The sequence below is a fragment of the Hippocampus comes genome, unplaced genomic scaffold (assembly GCF_001891065.2).
Source record: "Hippocampus comes isolate QL1 unplaced genomic scaffold, H_comes_QL1_v1.1 scaffold110, whole genome shotgun sequence".
NCBI classification, from domain to species: Eukaryota; Metazoa; Chordata; class Actinopteri; order Syngnathiformes; family Syngnathidae; genus Hippocampus; species Hippocampus comes.
In genome coordinates, this window is record NW_017805498.1 from 1,530,419 (window position 1) to 1,547,753 (window position 17,335).

General features: G+C 41.6%; 2 protein-coding genes across 5 annotated transcripts; both read left to right on the plus strand.

Moving 5' to 3' along the window:
- The first annotated feature begins 538 nt into the window (after positions 1-538).
- Positions 539-4,923, plus strand: usb1 (U6 snRNA biogenesis 1). 3 transcript variants are annotated; one of them, XM_019876965.1, is made up of 8 exons: positions 542-823; positions 899-966; positions 1,219-1,358; positions 1,871-2,054; positions 3,919-3,972; positions 4,151-4,256; positions 4,332-4,412; positions 4,506-4,923. In XM_019876965.1, the coding sequence occupies exons 1-8, from the start codon at positions 788-790 to the stop codon at positions 4,611-4,613; spliced, it is 777 nt and encodes a 258-aa protein (XP_019732524.1). In that variant the 5' UTR covers positions 542-787; the 3' UTR covers positions 4,614-4,923. The 3 variants fall into 3 exon arrangements, with proteins under 3 accessions (XP_019732523.1, XP_019732524.1, XP_019732522.1); XM_019876964.1 differs by having other exon boundaries at positions 539-966; positions 1,925-2,054; XM_019876963.1 differs by having other exon boundaries at positions 542-966.
- A 1,025-nt stretch (positions 4,924-5,948) lies between these two features.
- bbs2 (Bardet-Biedl syndrome 2) lies at positions 5,949-16,883 on the plus strand. Of its 2 annotated transcripts, none has more exons than XM_019876887.1 (18): positions 5,949-6,188; positions 6,560-6,693; positions 6,969-7,196; positions 7,709-7,834; positions 8,037-8,099; positions 8,230-8,307; positions 8,585-8,689; positions 9,270-9,356; positions 9,455-9,590; positions 9,713-9,852; positions 11,500-11,620; positions 11,731-11,902; positions 12,754-12,883; positions 12,951-13,070; positions 13,568-13,705; positions 13,887-13,999; positions 15,063-15,211; positions 15,687-16,883. In XM_019876887.1, exons 2-18 carry the CDS (start codon positions 6,577-6,579, stop codon positions 15,791-15,793), a joined length of 2,130 nt encoding a protein of 709 aa, XP_019732446.1. In that variant the 5' UTR covers positions 5,949-6,188; positions 6,560-6,576; the 3' UTR covers positions 15,794-16,883. The 2 variants fall into 2 exon arrangements, with proteins under 2 accessions (XP_019732446.1, XP_019732447.1); XM_019876888.1 differs by having other exon boundaries at positions 5,950-6,034.
- Positions 16,884-17,335: the final 452 nt, after the last annotated feature.

Below are 17,335 nucleotides of genomic sequence, written 5' to 3' on the forward strand. Positions count from 1 at the left end.
AAAAGAAGACCAATGAACTTAATTGTAAATAAAAGCAGCAACTGAAAAAATATCCTCTTAAAATATCAGTTTAATAATTAAAAAGAAGCATTCCTGTCAACACTGAATATCCCATTATTGCACTGAACTGCTTCACTGAGGATCTTTGTCATTCTTGATGGTGCGAAGGCAACTGCTCTGCTCAAACTCTTGTTTTCATTGAAGCTACTTTTTAAATCTATTTTCAAACTCTCACGCACCCCCTGAAGTGCCTTCACGTATCCCCGGGGTGCACGACGCACATTTGGGAACCACTGCTCTGGAGCACACGTAAAGTAATGTGTGCGCGCGCGTTTGTGCGTGTGACGTGTAAATTATAAGAATTATTCTTTTTCCACATATAGATTACACTTACAGTATTATTCCATGGAATACAATGACACACGCGCTCGCACAGACGCGCGCGTGCACGCACACACGCACACAACACACGCACCCGCACACACACAACCACAACACGCACACGTACACGCGCGCGCACACGCAAGTGTTGCAAAAATGAGAAGGCGCATATGGGTTTACTCTGGCGTGGGAACTAATTCGGTCGAGTTATTGTTTCAAGGGTACGCAAATGCTGATACTCAGAACAACTTGTAGACACAGGAAGTGCACTTCATCAAGAGTTGTTGGCTTTGGCACGCAAATGTGGTCCAGCCGGTTCAATTCGCTTCAATACGATGTTAGTTTCCTGATAAACTGGAGCGTCGTTGCCTCATTTTTCCATACGGATCGAGAGAGCGGTTATTGAATGATGTTAGTCGGCTACAGCAGCAGCTCGGATGAGGAAAGTGATGCAGGGGGTGTGCAGGCAGGCGTAGCTCCAGACCATAACAAAACGTTTCCTCGAAATTGTCTGCAGGACGGTGATGGCAGTGATTGTCCAACGACGAAGAAGCTCAAAATAGAGAAATCCTCTCCATCGACAAGGTACGGATCACACAAATTGCCAAGTCATGGGACAAATAATTACTTGCCTCTGCTGAATTGCTGTTTGCTCGCAAAGCAATTCAACATCTAAACAAATTACTTTTTTTCGAAGCCTTTTTCTGACTCGTTTCGTTTAATTCAGCCTCGGGTGAGTCTGTCCATGTGGCTTCTTTAGCAAGCGGAACTTGGTGACTGAGTGCTCTTGATGCCATGAATGTAATGTTTAATAACTAGGTTGTGTCTTCTGTGCAGGCTTCCACTCCCTGGTTGTTTGCTATCCATGTTTCCAGAAGACGAGGAGCCGCAGACTGAGGACAGCTCTTTGCATGATGGTCGTATCCGATCATTCAAACATGAGAGAGGAAACTGGGCAACTTATGTTTATTTTCCATGTAAGTATTGCTCATAGCTGTATTAGCATGGGTGTTCTCCAGGTAATCCAGTGCCTTCCCACGTTTAATTGAAGATTCTTAAATTGTCAATAGTGGTGCCATGATGAGTTTTGTTTTGAGATATTGTAGCCTTTGTTTGAGAGGTACTATTTTAGTTATTTGTTGGTTCAACAAATCTGGTAGTAATCACAGTTGAATGTAGCCAGCGAAACCATACTCAGCTTTCTCAAAACTGGTTAATCTCATGACTCATTATCTAACGAGAAAATTTCTTTTTCACATAGTGCAAAATAAGTTTGGATTTGTTTCCCTTCAAGAAAATCAGAATTTAGAAACAATGAAATTAAATCTGAAATTAGAAAGAGGACAAATACCTTTTCCCTGCGACTGATGACCAATGCACTACGTTTTCGGTACAATAAAGGGAAAACAGGTTTTTCAGTGCATGAGCCATGAATTGCCATTCTCATGGTGAATGCACGTTTTAAATGCCTGTCATCTTGTCACGTCAGACAATCCTGAAGAAGAGTTTGGGGAGTTAATGGAGGTGCTTCTGTCGACTGCAGCTGCTTTTGGAGTGGTTTTGGCCCCACAGGAGGAATTTCATCTCAGCCTCTCCCAGACAGTGGTCCTGAGACACCACTGGATCCAGCCCTTCATACAGAGCCTCAAGGCAGGCCTCACCCCCTGCAAACGGTTTGTTTTGCTTTGTCTCCACTTGTAAACTCAGAAGAAATTGACCATATGGCCAAATAAATAACAGTATAATAAACATTCTTATGAAAATTGAACCATAATGATGGATGAGAATTCAAATATTACACCAATTTCAAAGATATTAGAAATCTCATTCAACAAAATAATCGGCTTGCAATGATAAACCTCAACTCAGAAGAAACTGTTTACTGACTCTGACTCTCCAATGGCATTTAATCTACACCATGAGGGTAGAAAAATGCAACTTAATCACAGTTCAAGAAAGATACCCAAGGTTCGAGTCAAGATTTGCATTGAACCACAAAACTGTGAATGGGCATTGATGTAAGAAAATGCAGTTACCAACTGTTACGGAAATCCCTGCTGACTAACTTGTTACCCTTGTAACACTATGTGATTGTTCTGAATATTAAAAAAAAAAAAAAAACAGCAACATCAGAGTGAGCGCCACGACAGAGGGACCGAGGGCTCGATTTCCCTCCACTACTTCTGTGCCCGACTCAGGAGGCAGGGAACACAAGATCCCCTGTGGTTACCTCATAATCGATCTGTTAGCACCCCTGCTTACGTGTGTCTTTGCGCCGAACTGAGGCATATTTCCATGATGATCGTATTTAGTGTCAATAGTCAATGTGTTGTGCAATTCATATTTGTCATTGTGACAACGAGCTGCATTCGTCATCAATGCGTGAACCACTAATCACACTCTGGAGTCGTCACTGGCTCAGTGCAAGGCCGTAGCTAGTCATCAAGGTAAATAAAAACAATGACTCCCCCATACTGTAGTTCAATTTTGTGTGTGATGTAATTTCATCCGCATCCTGAAATGAATTACAATTATCTGACAGCTGAACTTAGCCGTCTAATATTGACCACCAAATATTTTTAATATATGGGCGGCGCGGTGGTCCAGTGGTTAGCACGTCGGCTTCACAGTGCAGAGGTACCGGGTTCGATTCCAGCTCCGGACTCCCTGTGTGGAGTTTGCATGTTCTCCCCGGGCCTGCGTGGGTTTTCTCCGGGTGCTCCGGTTTCCTCCCACATTCCAAAAACATGCATGGCAGGCTGATTGAACACTCTAAATTGTCCTTTGGTTGAGTGTGAGCGCGGATGTTTGTTCATCTCTGTGTGCCCTGCGATTGGCTGGCAACCGGTTCGGGGTGTCCCCCGCCTACTGCTCGGTGACAGCTGGGATAGGCTCCAGCACCCCCCGCGACCCTCGTGAGGATCAAGCGGTTCGGAAGATGAATGAATGAATATTTTTAATATTGTGTCTCATCAACTAAAAACTGCATTAGAAAAATCTCTCCAATCTACTGAGCTTGATAAAGTCCTTCAAATCCTATTTGAGGAGGGATGCCCACGTCCGGTCCTCGAGAACCTCTATCCAGCCTGTTTTACATGTCTCCCTCCTCTAACGCAGCTGATTCAAATGATCAGGATCATGATCAGGCTTCTGCGAAACTGATCTGCTGCTGATGAGCTGATCATTTGAGATTTCTTTATTTGAATACACAATTATTCTATAGACCTTTCAGTAGCATACTCAAATGCTGAAATATACAGTATGACAACCCTATATTTCAAGTTCCACATTACATTGTCTTTTTAAAATTGTTGATTAAAACCATTGTCCCTGGGATTAACCTGCAAAAAAAAAAAAAAATCCTCAAAATAACTCCTCAAGTCAAGTCATTGATTCGTGAAATTGCTTCTCGAAGAAAAAAATGTTTTTGGTTTTTTTTTTTGCCTTGAGTCCATCTAAGTCAGCACTGTTACAAACACGTGTGTGAACTAAATAAAAATTCCCTAAAAAAGTACTGTAATTGTGTTGTGTTTGCAGATTTGTGTCCTCAGCATCCAGACTGAAGGTCTATTGTAACGCTGAGAAGACAAGGTACAGTCAGTGTGTTTTTCATTGCTCAGATACAGTATAAATTCTCGAGGGTCTGTCTGTGGAATGTGTGTCATACTACATTACATAAAATGTACTTGCTTAATTAAGATATGAATTTACTCTTTTGTGTGTGCATGCTCTGCCTACCTCTGTGACCGTACTGTATTTTCTTTGGCAGAACCTTCTTAGGGATGGAGGTTGTAACTGGGCATGCTCAGTTGTTAAATGTTGTCCGGGTGGTGGACAGAACATTGACGGACTTTCACTTGGACACATTTTATCAGGTTAAGTGAGATGCACAGTTTTCATATGCGCAAGACAACTTGACAGAAGACACTCATGTTTGCTGTATCTTGTAGGATCCGTCATTCCATGTGAGCTTGGCCTGGTGTGTTGGGGACTTCACTGTGCAATTGACACAATGCCTTCATGAGCTTCAGGTGCAGTGAGATATGCAACGTAACAGAACGTTAACCAACAAGGTGCTTTTTTAAATGTGTATTTTGTATTCTTTTTTTTTCCCACTTTCACAGAATTTGGTCGATAACCATGAAGAGGAACCATATCAGCTGTGGTTAGACTGTGCAGAGTTGCGCTGCTGCGCAGGAAACAAAACCTTCCGTTTCCCTTTGGATGCTTAAAACTGGACGTACTGAATGCTACAGTACATTTTGGCACATGGCGTTTCATTAATATGCAGGGAGTCCGCAGTTTATGCTCCCAATAAGAACTTTCGAGGTTGTGAATGAGACGCAGTTCATTTGCACATCACGCAGCACAAAAGGGCTCACTCAGTTACTGTTGTACTTACTTTTTTCCTTTTGATAATTTGATACTGATTGTTTAGGCATGTTTTTCATTCATATTTACTGTAATTATGACTTCAGGTAGTAAGTAAAGACCCCCTGTGACAGAGTAAACAAACGAACAGAATCATATATCCCTACATACCTGTACATAATAAGCACATTGTCAGATGACTTGCATGTTTTACCTCACAGCAAAGGTCCAGGCTCACTCCGTTTCCCTCCGCAATACTGATATATGCCAGTGTTGTGATGTCTTGTCCTTTTTGCAAATTTATGCTTGCACATTTTAACCCTTCCACCATTTATCAAGTATCAAGTATCAAGTACAACTTTATTGTCAAATGTGCTGTATGTGGAACATTTAAGCCCGTATCTTGCTGAATGGCAAAGGTTTGCAAGCAGGTAGCAAATTATTTTTTGTTTTTCTTTGACAGCTTTCGTTCAATGTTGCAAACAGTTGCAAAGACATTTGCCAGATATTTCCAATTGGTTGGAAATGGTTGGAAACAGTTTTTCTTGTCGCCATCAAATCTTGAACACGTTCAAGATTTCTTTATGACAAGAAACATTGTTTGAGACCATTAAAATTGTTGACGTCGTCTTTGCAATCGCTCGCAAACTTGAACGAATCCTGATGAAAAAACATTCAGGTGCATACACACTGACAAACCTTCACCGCTCAGTGAGATATGAACTTTCACTACCGTAGATGATGCTTTTTTTGGACAAATGTAGAAAGTTTTTAAATGAAGCTTGTCACAGAATGCAGGTATATGACGATGTCTCATGTTTGCTACATTGTGTTTCTCATGAAAGTGAATAAATATTTTTTTGATAAAGTTGCAAATGAGTATACTGTTATTATGCTTGCACGGGACAGATACTGTTCCCACTTGACATTTCAGATTTTCAGGAATGATACAGTGTGTGTAAGTTTAGTAGTATGGTTGTGCCACGTGAAATATTTTATCCACAGTAATTTAACCAAAGAAAAAAATAAGTCGTGGCTCTTTGGTCGAGATCAGGGTATGATTCTCGCTTATGGTGGAAGAGGTCCGAACTGCAATTACCCTCACTTTCACGTTTTCTGCGGGTGGGATTGTCTGAGAAAAAAACAAACAAACCCAAAAGTTTAGATATTTTATTCTGAAAACCATACATCGGAAGTGGTTGTGGATAACAAATTGCACTTTTTATTGTGCGGAATCCCGTTTGATACAAATCTACATTTTTATGATCGAGTTCAGTGTCAGGTATTTTTATACGTTGTGCGTTTTTTTTTCGTTGTTTTTGTTTGTTTGCTAGTTTTTCTATCTTCGTTGTCCTATTTCGTAGTTTCCAGTTCCACTCTTAACAGTTTGCATCGTTCTAATTAGCTCTTTAAGCTAGCCTCTTTAACCAGCTAAGGTAAACAGTGATGTTACTTTCTTGAAATATTTATTGTAGTACTTGGTATTGATACCCTGCTGTGTCATAGTAAAGCTCCATGCAAGTCTTCTGTTAAGTATAAAAATAGCGTTGTTGTTGACCAAACGACGGGAGATTAGATCGGCAGTAGAACGAGCTTTGGCGTGACACTTTTTGTTGCTAGGCAACAGAACTCTGATGCCTTGGGCAAAGCTCGTAATTACATTAGTGTCGCAAAATCACACATTGTCACTTGTTCACACGTGTGGCTATGAGTTTGTATTGCTATTATGTCCTGAATTGTGGTTTTTATTCTGAGTCTTTCCCAGATTTACCCTGAATGTATGTCTGGATGCTTTTGTTTTGCTTAGGAGAGACCGTATGCATCATGTTGGTGCCGATATTCACTCTCAAGCTAAACCACAAGATAAACCCTCGCATGGTGACTGTAGGAACATTTGATGGCGTCCACCCTTGCCTCACTGCAGCCACACAAGCTGGAAAGGTGCAAATTATACATTTAAATTCCCGTATGTTGGTAGCGGTTAGCTCGTCTGTCTCACAGACGAGATGTCCCCCGTTTGAATCTCGGTGTGGAGTACATGTTGTATGTTCTCCTAGATACAGTTTCCTCTCTCATCTAAACAAACATGCATGTTCAGTTAATGGAAGACTCTAAACTGGCCATGATCTCTTATCCATTGTTTTTGAAACTCAGATTTTGATAGCTCAGTAATAGTTCTTCATGCCGGTCCCTAACTTTGTTGTTCTCTCTACAAGGTTTTTATTCACAACCCTCACACCCGTGGTCAAAAACCTGCATCTCACCGACTGAGCCAAAGCGCTCAGGATTCGGACGTCTCTCTACTCAACATCAACCAGGCAGTCACTTGTCTGACTGCAGGTAGTCTGGGTACAAAGACTGCCGGCGACACACTGTTGGTGGGATCTCAGACCAATCTGCTGGCTTATGATGTCCATGACAATACCGATATATTCTACAAAGAGGTTCGTAAAATAAATGTGGAAGAAGTATGCACTCGATCAACAGCTGTGACCAACTAAATTGGCCACTAACCAAATGCTTCATTTGGTACAGTCTAATGAGATACTGAAACAGTATCACAATTGTTGCCAAGAATTAAAACCCCTCTACTAGTATCAATGGAAACTGAGCATTATTAAATTATTTAGGTACACACTCATTTATATCACTTTGTCTTAGATCTTATTAGATTCTGCGGGTGTACCAGTCTAAAGTTTGGCCACAATTTTTCATTCTTAGCATAAAAAAAGTATATCCAAAATTTTGACCGATAAAGTGTGCCTTTTAGCTATTGTTAACATTCCCATTCAGCGATTACCAGTGGTGAATATTTTCACCTGATATTGTCATTGAAAGGTTGTTCATATATTGATTCGATCTCCAACTATGCACACAGGCAGGTTATTTATTCCTATCTCCGGTTGATGTTTGTTTTGTTTTGTCTATTTGTGCTTGTGTGTGTGCATGTGTATAGGTGTCTGATGGGGCCAATGCAATCGTCCTGGGGAAACTTGGAGACATCCCGAATCCTCTTGCCATCATCGGAGGGAACTGTGCCTTACAAGGTTTTGATTCCCTGGGCAATGACCTCTTTTGGACGGTAAGAAGTCTCAATAATGATAATAATAATAATAATAATACATCTACTTAACATATCCAATACTGTTTGTTTCAATAAATATAGTGAGAAAATAAATTAAAATTTGATACCATTTTATATCTACATGGTGCTTTTATATTTTCAAGTGATTATTTAATTTAATGTGAAATGCACAGTATGCTACTGTATATGTTTTTTCAAGGTAACAGGAGATAATGTGAGATCCCTTGTCCTCTGTGACTTCACTGGAGATGGCAAAAATGAGGTAAGAGACATTTTTGCTTTTGTGTTTGGAATATAATTCATTAAAAAAATCTTCCACAGCTGTAGATGATTGGTGGGTTATTAAGTCACGTCATTGAGAACATTTGTGTTTGTTGTGGAACCTCTTGCAGCTCCTGGTTGGATCTGAGGATTTTGACATTAGGGTTTTCAAAGAGGATGAGCTTGTGTCTGAGATGACTGAAAATGAGGTAAGTGTTTCACTTGAGCATGGTTTGCATTCGAGGCAATTCATTCAAAGGCGTAAAGATGTTGACATACATCCAGTACGATACAATAAAGTGCAATGAAATTGATGAAATTGTTAGTTTGTCACTAATGCGGTAATTGAATTAACCAAGATATTATAATCAGTAGATCAAACTTTACAAGTGTTTTAATGTTGCGGTATATTGAATTTTTTCCCCCCCCCAGTGTCAGTGAGGAAAGTAATCCTATTATTTCACATTGCTCTTCTTTTGTATGTAGACGGTAACAGCACTGTGTCACATGCACAGTAGTCGGTTTGGTTATGCCCTGGCAAATGGCACTGTGGGAGTCTATGATCGCAATTCTCGGTACTGGAGGATCAAGGTAAACGAAACCAGTGAATAATGTATATTTGTTACTTTATGATGCCTAACACTGCTGGAAACAATGATCATTCTCACATGCCCTCACACCCTCAGCCTATTCGTTTGTGCCACCCTCTTCCTTCCCCATTCATACATTCTGAATCCCACTTTACCACACGGAGTCAGTGGCTCTTTTATTATCGCATACATTTGTAGTATGGCAATCTGTTTCTTGAGTTATACAGTCTGACCTCGGTTTTCGAACATCTCTGTTCTCGACCAAATCGGTTTTCGACAAAAAATTTCGAGTTTTTTATGCCTCGGATTACGACCGAAAATCGGTTCTCGACCAAACTGAGCGCATTTGAATGCGCCACTTGATTCCTCTCGCCTTCCTTACACGAGGAAGTGACGCTTCCTCGTGTAGCGTTCCATTGTGAGCAGATGTGTTCAATAAAGATTTTTTTTTTAAAAAGAGCATGGTTTCGGTTTTCGAACAAATCGTCTTTCGAACAGCCTTCTGGAACGGATTATGGTCGAAAACCGAGGTATGACTGTATTTAGTTTTTTTTATTTTTTTTAACTTTTCTTCAATGTAGTCTAAAAATCATGCAATGAGCATCCACGCCTTTGACTTGAACGCTGATGGAGTTGTGGAGCTGATCACTGGCTGGTCCAATGGAAAGGTCAGCATCTTAGCATTAGATGGCCTCGCTCGATTAAATCAGTGTTACTGGTCCTGTTCATCAGCACCCTCTTTGCTCACATTCCTCTGTTGTTCCAGATTGACGCTCGAAGCGACCGCACAGGCGAAGTCATTTTCAGAGACAACTTCTCCTCCTCTGTGGCCGGAGTGGTGGAGGGAGACTACAGGTTGGATGGGCAGAAACAACTTATCTGCGCCTCTGTAGAGGGAGAAGGTGTGCTGGGTGTTCTCTGACAAAAGGCATTTTGATAAATTTAAGCTTGAAAGCAATTGCAATGAACAGTCTCTTTAAGATAGTGGTGTAATGGGCGTTTGTTTTTGGCATGTATGTTGTAGTTCGTGGCTACCTGCCTGCTGAAAAAGAGCTGAAAGGCAATCTCATGGACTCAAATGCTGAACAGGACCTCATTCGAGAGCTCAGCCATCGCAGACAGAATCTTCTGCTGGAGCTCCGCAACTATGAAGAGAATGCAAAGGTTGACATTTTGTATGCAATTTAATATATAATATACCGTTGGATCTTGACTTGCGACTGTTGTGACTGACAAGTTTTTCTAGAGAGAAGCCATCGCTCGGCAGTTTATTTTATTTATTTATTTATTTATTTATTTATTTTTTGTTTCGCTAACATACAATGCAGACGACCATAGATGGGCTCACAAAACTAACATGGATGTTGCGGTATTAACCCATTCAGCAATGGATATTTTAACACAAACAACAAGACGTCATCCTATGGGCTCGTCGTTGAACACAAAATTAATCTTGATTTTGATAAGCTCTGTTTAGGTGAGCTGATGCCCACTGAAATGCAATGGGGGGACCCCCCCCACCCATATAAAAAACATCTTCAGGAAAAACACAGATAAGCCTTCAATATGCATCGTCCACAAACATTGTAAAGTGTCCACGGCAATGTCACGATATTGCAACATTGAAATTGGCACGATATTGCCGTTGTCATGTTACGATATTAAGAGCCGCACAGCTCCATCAAAACACACCACTTTTCATCCACTTTAGCCGAACACAGCCTTGGGAACTACATAGGCCATGGTACTTTGCACCGCTGAGCCAATAAGAACACATGACAATAAGATGACTGGCCATTCATCCATCCAGCCATTCTCTAATCCTCTTATCGTCACGAGAGTCGCGAGCGTGCTGCAGCCTATCCCGGTTGACTTCGGCAATAGGAGAAGCACGCCCTGAACTGGTTGCCAGCCAAACCCCACACAGGAAGGCCAAGGCCTGGAATCGAACCCTGCACCTCTGCACTGCTAGGTGGAGGTGCTTGCCAGTCGACCATCGTGCCACCATAACTGGCCAAGCCTTTTTTTTTTTTTTTTTTACCGTATCGTGAGTTCTTATACAGTATCGAAAGCTTTTTTCTGTTGCCAACCTCCCTGACAATGTTGTGATAAGTAGCAGATCTTGAGGTTCATATTGTGACAATGTGGTACCGTGACATTTGGTTATCGTTACATCAATACAAAAAATGGGGGTTGGCACTCCCCAAATATTTTCTATAGTTGGTCTCAGTTCAGTGTGGTCAAAATGGAGTTTATGCAATACAGAGCTGCATTTGCAGCATGAGAGAGGTTTTTGGTACTCTCCACCTGTGATTCCCATGAGAGCTCGAAATGTGTGCTGTGGAAAATCATCAAATCTCACACAATTGGTCAGAATTTTTGTTAGTGACAACAAAGAATGTGTATTTGTCCGTTTCTCAATGGCAGCAACTTATAGTGAAAGAGAGAACAAATAAATGATCTTCTGTTCGCTGACAGAAAGCATATAATTGACATGTACAGTATATCCCCTTTCTGTGGCAATTTTGTTTGATGGCGTGCCGTGAGATTTTTCGAATTTAAAATATGTGCTCTGGCTGAATAGAAGTTGGTAATCACTGTTCGAAAGAGTCGAGCAATTCTAAACAACTTTCTGCTTTTCAGCTGTATCTTTTTACCAGCAATTGCTTCAACAGCATTCCTGCTTCTTGAAAAACCTCCCTTCGAAGTACTCGCATACTAATTGGGAACACAGTTTAGATTCTTGAAGACAAACATACGATTCTTAATTGTCCCATGTTATGATTCACAACAGCTGTCCTGTTGTTTCAGGGCGGGTCGGACAGCGCAGGTGGGATTCCAGCCAACACTCAGCTCCAAACAGCTCTCACAGTCAGAGCTGCAACAGAGGCCCAAAAAGCCCATGTGGAGCTCAGCATCACAACACCAAATGGTATCATCTTGAAGCATTTCACCTAAGATTGTGCACGTATATGTCGTCTGACTTCTGCTGGATCTAAACATGAATATTCTTTCTTTCAATCCCTCACTTTTCTTCTCCAGAAACCATAATCCGCGCAGTGCTCATTTTTGCCGAAGGCATTTTCCAGGGTGAGAGCCATGTTGTTCACCCCAGTGTCCAGAACCTGTCAGGTTTTGTTCGAGTCCCCATCATCCCTCCCAAAGACATCCCAGTCGATCTGCACATCAAAGCCTTTGTCGGTGGGAAGACCAGGTGGGCGGTGATTGCAAGGGCACAAGCTATGCTTATGGTTGTTTTGCAAATGCCACTGTTTGCAAAACAATGGATTTGCAAGGAAATCTAGAATGTGCTCATCCATCCATCCATCCATTCAATCATCCATCCATTATCTGATGCGCTTATCCTCACAAGGGTCACGGGGCGTGCTGGAGCCTATCCCAGCTGTCTTCAGGCAGTAGGCGGGGGACACCCTGAACTAGTCGCCAGCCAATCGCAGGGCACACATAGAAGAACAACCATTCGCGCTCACACTCACATGTCGGGTCAATTTAGAGTGCTCCATCAACCTGGCATGCATGCTTTTGGAATGTGGGAGGAAAAACCGGAGTACCTGGAGAAAACCTCCACAGGCTCAGGGAGAACATGCAAACTCCACACAGGAAGGCCAGGGCCGGAATCGAACCCTGCACCTCTGCACTGTGAGGCTGATGCACTAACTAGTCGACCACCGTCCCACAAGAATGTGTTTACAATTTCCTCGGAAAAAAAAAACTGTCTGCCACTGGTGAAACTGCGAACATTTCCAATGTTTTTTTATGAACCATGATGAAACCCAAAATTTGCGACTTTGGCAAGCATTTGCTGCTCAGTGAGAAACAGGCTTTACTTTGTAAAATACAACTTTCAGATGACAAGAGACGCATTGGCGCAGGTTTGTGCTTGCTGAGTCATCTTGGTTTCAAACCATTGCAGTAAATCTCTAGGATTTATACTGAATTGGAAATGTGGTCCAAAAATTGAATTGATGGAGATACGCACTTAAAATAATCATTTTCATAAGTACGATATTCATCTTAAATACCGAATTGTTTTGTCCACCCCAGCACCCAGTTCCACGTGTTTGAAATCACTCGACAGCTGCCCCGTTTCTCCATGTACGACATTGCAGTCGAACCCTCAGCTCCTGCTCCCACCGGAAGAGTCACCTTCACCATTAATGATCGGCCACAGCGGGTACGTCAAGAATGTTTTCTTGGGATATTCCAAGCCTCAGGGTTGTTCAATTTATTTGTTTGATTAGGTCGCAATGTGGCTGAACCAGAATTTCCTGCTTCCTGAGGGAGTAGATAGTCCTGATGTTACATTTACTTCACTCCGGGGAGGGGGGCTCCTGTCCATCCGTATGGCCTCTAATGGACAGGTAAACACAGACACACCAAACAATGCAAACTAATGATGGAAGATGATGTATTTTTAATGTGACACATTTATTTGATGCATTAAGTCAAGCAAAACAATGGTGGACCTCTGAGAACTATGTAATGTGTCCTGTTAAATAAATCACTGGCGTTCTTTGGACGATTTTTTTTCATCTGAGATGCAAATGAACTTTTCTAGACCATTCTTTTTTTTTTTTTTTTTTTTTTGCACTGATTCCAAATCTGCCCTAGTTTTTTCTCTAGGATATCAGATGTTAAAAATAATAATCATAAGAAGAATATGTATGAACTAAGGGTTAAGTTCAGCAATGGCTGGAATGTTTTTTTTTTCCTGAAATGCCACAGCAATAAATTTTGTAGCTCAATAACCTGATATGTTAGAAACAAAATAAAGACAGTTTTGAAATCAGCGTAAAAATATGTTGAGAGCCATCATGGATTCAAATTTGCTGTTGAACAGTGTTATCTGTCCATTCAGATCACTCTGCAAACAGATGATATCGACCTGGCGGGCGATCTGGTCCAATCACTGGCGTCATTCCTGGCAATAGAGGAACTGTCAGCAGAGGCCGACTTCCCAACTTATTTTGAGGATCTTCAGACCACACTCACTGAGGTTTGGATCGGTTGCATACTTTAAAGAAAAGAAAATACAAATACAGGACACTGCATTTCTTTTCACTAACTCCCAAAGGTCATGCGTGTATAGGAAATGAATCGAGTCTTCATAATGGCCAAAAAAGTGCTGTCGTGTTGATGTCATGTAATAAAGAACGATTCGCAAATGCGTCCACTAGGTTGATGAGTTCCATGCAGTACATCAGCGATTAACTGCAGAAATGGCTGAGCACTCCAACTTCATCAAGAGCATGCTGGTGCAAGCAGAGGATGCTCGCTTGATGGGTGACATGTGAGTTTACCAGATGCTGAAAGTAACCATTTATATAAACACTGCATTTCATTGTCTTGCCTTTTTTTCTCTCTCTACCATTCTACAAAATGCTCATTTAATGTGTCATGCTTATCCTTCAAAATCAATCATTACTAAAGCTATAATGTGTGGTCATTTTATCTTACTTGAAAATCCAAACTAAGACTAACATTTACCTTTTATAACTGTTATGGGCAGCCTGTTGGTCACCTGGTTAGGTCTCGCAGTACAGAGGTGCAGGTTTCGATTCCGGTTCCGGCCTTCCTGTGTAGAGTTTGTAAGTTCTTCCCGTGCCTGCGTGGGTTTTCTCTGGGTTCTCCAGTTTCCTCCCACATTCCAAACACATGCATGGTAGGCTGATTGGACACTCTATATTGTCCCTAAGTGTGCCTGTGAGCGCAGATGGTTGTTGGTCTCAGTGTGCCCTGCGATTGGCTGGCAACCAGTTCAGGGTGTCCCCCACCTATTACTCCAAGACAGCTGGGATAGGCTCCAGCACCCCCCGTGACCCTTGTGAGGATAAGCCCATCAGAAAATGGATGGATGGATGGATGGAAATAACTGTATTATTGTCATCAATAGCGACAGCGCTGACAGTTGACTTTCCGTTCATAGGCAGCACAGCAATTCAACTGAGCAGCCTTCTATCAAATATTTAATGTCGTACCTTTGAATCATTTCCAAATATAGTAGGAACTGACTGCAACATAATACGACACCCCCTCTGAGTAAATGATGTCACCACAGCAGGCAGTGTTTCCTTCCACCTTATATTTGGTTAAGAGTCGAATATGCCAGTGTACACTCCTTCATCTCTAGTACAGTATTCGACTGCAGCAATGGATGGGGCTATAAACTGGTCAAATCTTTTTTTGAATCATCCCTGAGGTGCCCCAAACTGAATCTTGAAAGCGTCTGCCAGGGGAGCTCAACTGTTGAGCATCGTCAAGTCAGATTGTGGATCAATTTGTTTTGTCAGTCATTTTCAACATCCTTGCAGGTATATCTGCGCTCTGACTTTGAGCCTCTTTGTCTTCGGCAGGACTTCAATGAAAAAGCGCTACAGAGAGCTATACGATCTAAACAGAGACCTGGTCAGCGAGTACAAAATTCGCTCTAATAATCACAATGCGCTGCTGGCCTGCCTCAAGTCGGTCAACCAGGCAATTCAGCGAGCTGGTCGACTCCGAGGTAGGTTGTTTTGGGTTTGGGTTTTGTATATCTTAGTGTGACAACTTGCTTTTTTGTACACTGGCAGCAAATGGTAAAAAGTATTCGTGAGGGAAATGACAGGGTCGGCCAACAAATAGCAAAAATTTGCGTAAAATTGACGGCTATTGAAATGCATTGGGATTTATTTTATTGACAAAAGCCCAAAACATTTCAAAAAACATTGAGAAACATTCAGTGTACATTTTCCACCCACTGTAAACTGCGTGAAAAAAAAAATCCAAGAAAACAAATCCTATACATTTCAAAAGTATTGAAAGAAATTGGACACCCAAAATAATCCGTAGCTTTGTATGCGAGCGTGACTGGTTGTTTGTCTAAATGTGCCCTGCGATTGGCTGATGACGGGTTCAGGATGCCCAACTGTGAGTGTGCGAGGAGAATCCACTATATTCTCTCATTCCTTTTTTTCCCTCCATCTGTGCTTCTCTTTGAGTGGGTAAACCCAAGAATCAAGTCATCTCAGCATGTCGGGACGCCATTAAGAGCAATAACGTCAGCGCACTCTTCAGGGTCATGAGAGCTGGTGTGGCTGCCTCTTGAAAGTGATGCAAGGCGGGCAACAGAGGCGAAGAGAGGATCGCGACTGGAAAGCCATCTGTTTCATCCTTCACCAGCACAAGGATGAGATGACAACGGATTGGAGGGTTTCCCTGGCATGACAATTTCAGCGCAATCCAACAAATGATCCCGAAACTTGAATCTGTGCTAGATTGGATTGCGGAGAGCCATCCATGTCAGTCAAGTGCTGTGTGTAGCTAGTGTAGCTGCTTTTTAAACCGGGAGTAGTTGTGTATGAGACAGCAGCTGGAACCATGTAAACGGTTCAACGTAAGAGATAGCTAGCACGGTTTTCAAGGAATGACATTTATCATGAAGCTCAGAATTAAGCATCACAATGATTTTTCTGATTTGCTTAGTTCGAAATGTTTTAAAGATGCAAACACAATCAAAGAACAAAATGTTTATGGGGAGATGTTTTCATTTGTCATCCCAAACATTCCAATATTTTATCAAAGGTGCAGAAAATAATCGAAGGATTGTAAGCGTCCAGTCAGACTGTAATACTGTAAATGCATCCCCATCCTATAACGGGCGTATTTGCGCTGCAATTGGGGATTGCTGTGATATTCCGTGATGCTGTGTTCCAAATTCATCCATTCGTCCATAATCTGAACCGCATATTCTCAGGAGGCATTATCATACCCATTTCCAAGGTTTTTTTTATTTTTTTTTTATTCCAGCTATATGTCAACGTGCCAGTTGTCCCATGCAACTTTGAGGGGATTTCTAATTAAAATGAGCAATTCAAATAGGTTTTAAAAGTCATTAATGAGTTAAGACGAAGGCCCGAGGAGTGTGCCAGGTCATGTTGCACATTTGTAAAAGGAATGCTGAATCATGTATGAGTAACCACAAAAAAAAAAAAGCAACCGCTGACTGTTTTGCTGACTCAGTAACATTCTAAGACGAGGGAGAGACCCATTGGGAGCAATGTTGTAGTTGTGTGTTTTAGCACTGTGTTTGTAGCCAAAGAAATCTTCACGTCGCAGATGACCACTGACGTGTTTACTTTTTCTAAATGATAACTTTGTCATCATTGTTCTTTTGTGAAGATTAAATGTTAAAAGTATTGTGTAACTGTTCCATGACTTTCGCGGAGCACAGAAAGGGAAAGATTTCTCTTTCCGAGGATCTGGATCAGTCAGCCGTTTTCTCCACTATTGGATGGGTTTGGACATCGGGATTAGTGTGCATGAACAAAGCAATGTGTTCTCAAAAAAAAAAAAAAAAAAATCTTTAGCATTCTCCTCCCTTGCGGGCTCTCTTTTGTTTACTCAACATCTGGGAATCACATGTGGCGTGGCACAGTTGCACTGGACCGGCCAGACTTCCTGTTGTCTACATTCTGTCCACTAGCAGACTTTATGTATCATGAACAAAGAAGGTAACCATTCATAGTCCAGTTGAGGGCAATTACACTGTAGATGTTGCCTTCACATAGGACAACAGTGAATAGAAAAAGTTTACACACCTCCACCTGTAATGTGACCCATAACTAAATTAAAAAACAAACTTAACTCT

Bases quoted from the DNA above. Each gene is read 5' to 3' on its own strand.
- usb1 (XM_019876963.1), top strand. From the start codon at position 788: ATGATGTTAGTCGGCTACAGCAGCAGCTCGGATGAGGAAAGTGATGCA. The intron at 967-1,218 runs GTACGGATCACA...TCTTCTGTGCAG, and splicing joins AAATCCTCTCCATCGACAAG to GCTTCCACTCCCTGGTTGTT. The intron at 2,055-3,918 runs GTTTGTTTTGCT...TTGTGTTTGCAG, and splicing joins GGCCTCACCCCCTGCAAACG to ATTTGTGTCCTCAGCATCCA.
- bbs2 (XM_019876887.1), top strand. From the start codon at position 6,577: ATGTTGGTGCCGATATTCACTCTCAAGCTAAACCACAAGATAAACCCT. The intron at 6,694-6,968 runs GTGCAAATTATA...TCTCTCTACAAG, and splicing joins CAGCCACACAAGCTGGAAAG to GTTTTTATTCACAACCCTCA. The intron at 8,100-8,229 runs GTAAGAGACATT...AACCTCTTGCAG, and splicing joins CTGGAGATGGCAAAAATGAG to CTCCTGGTTGGATCTGAGGA.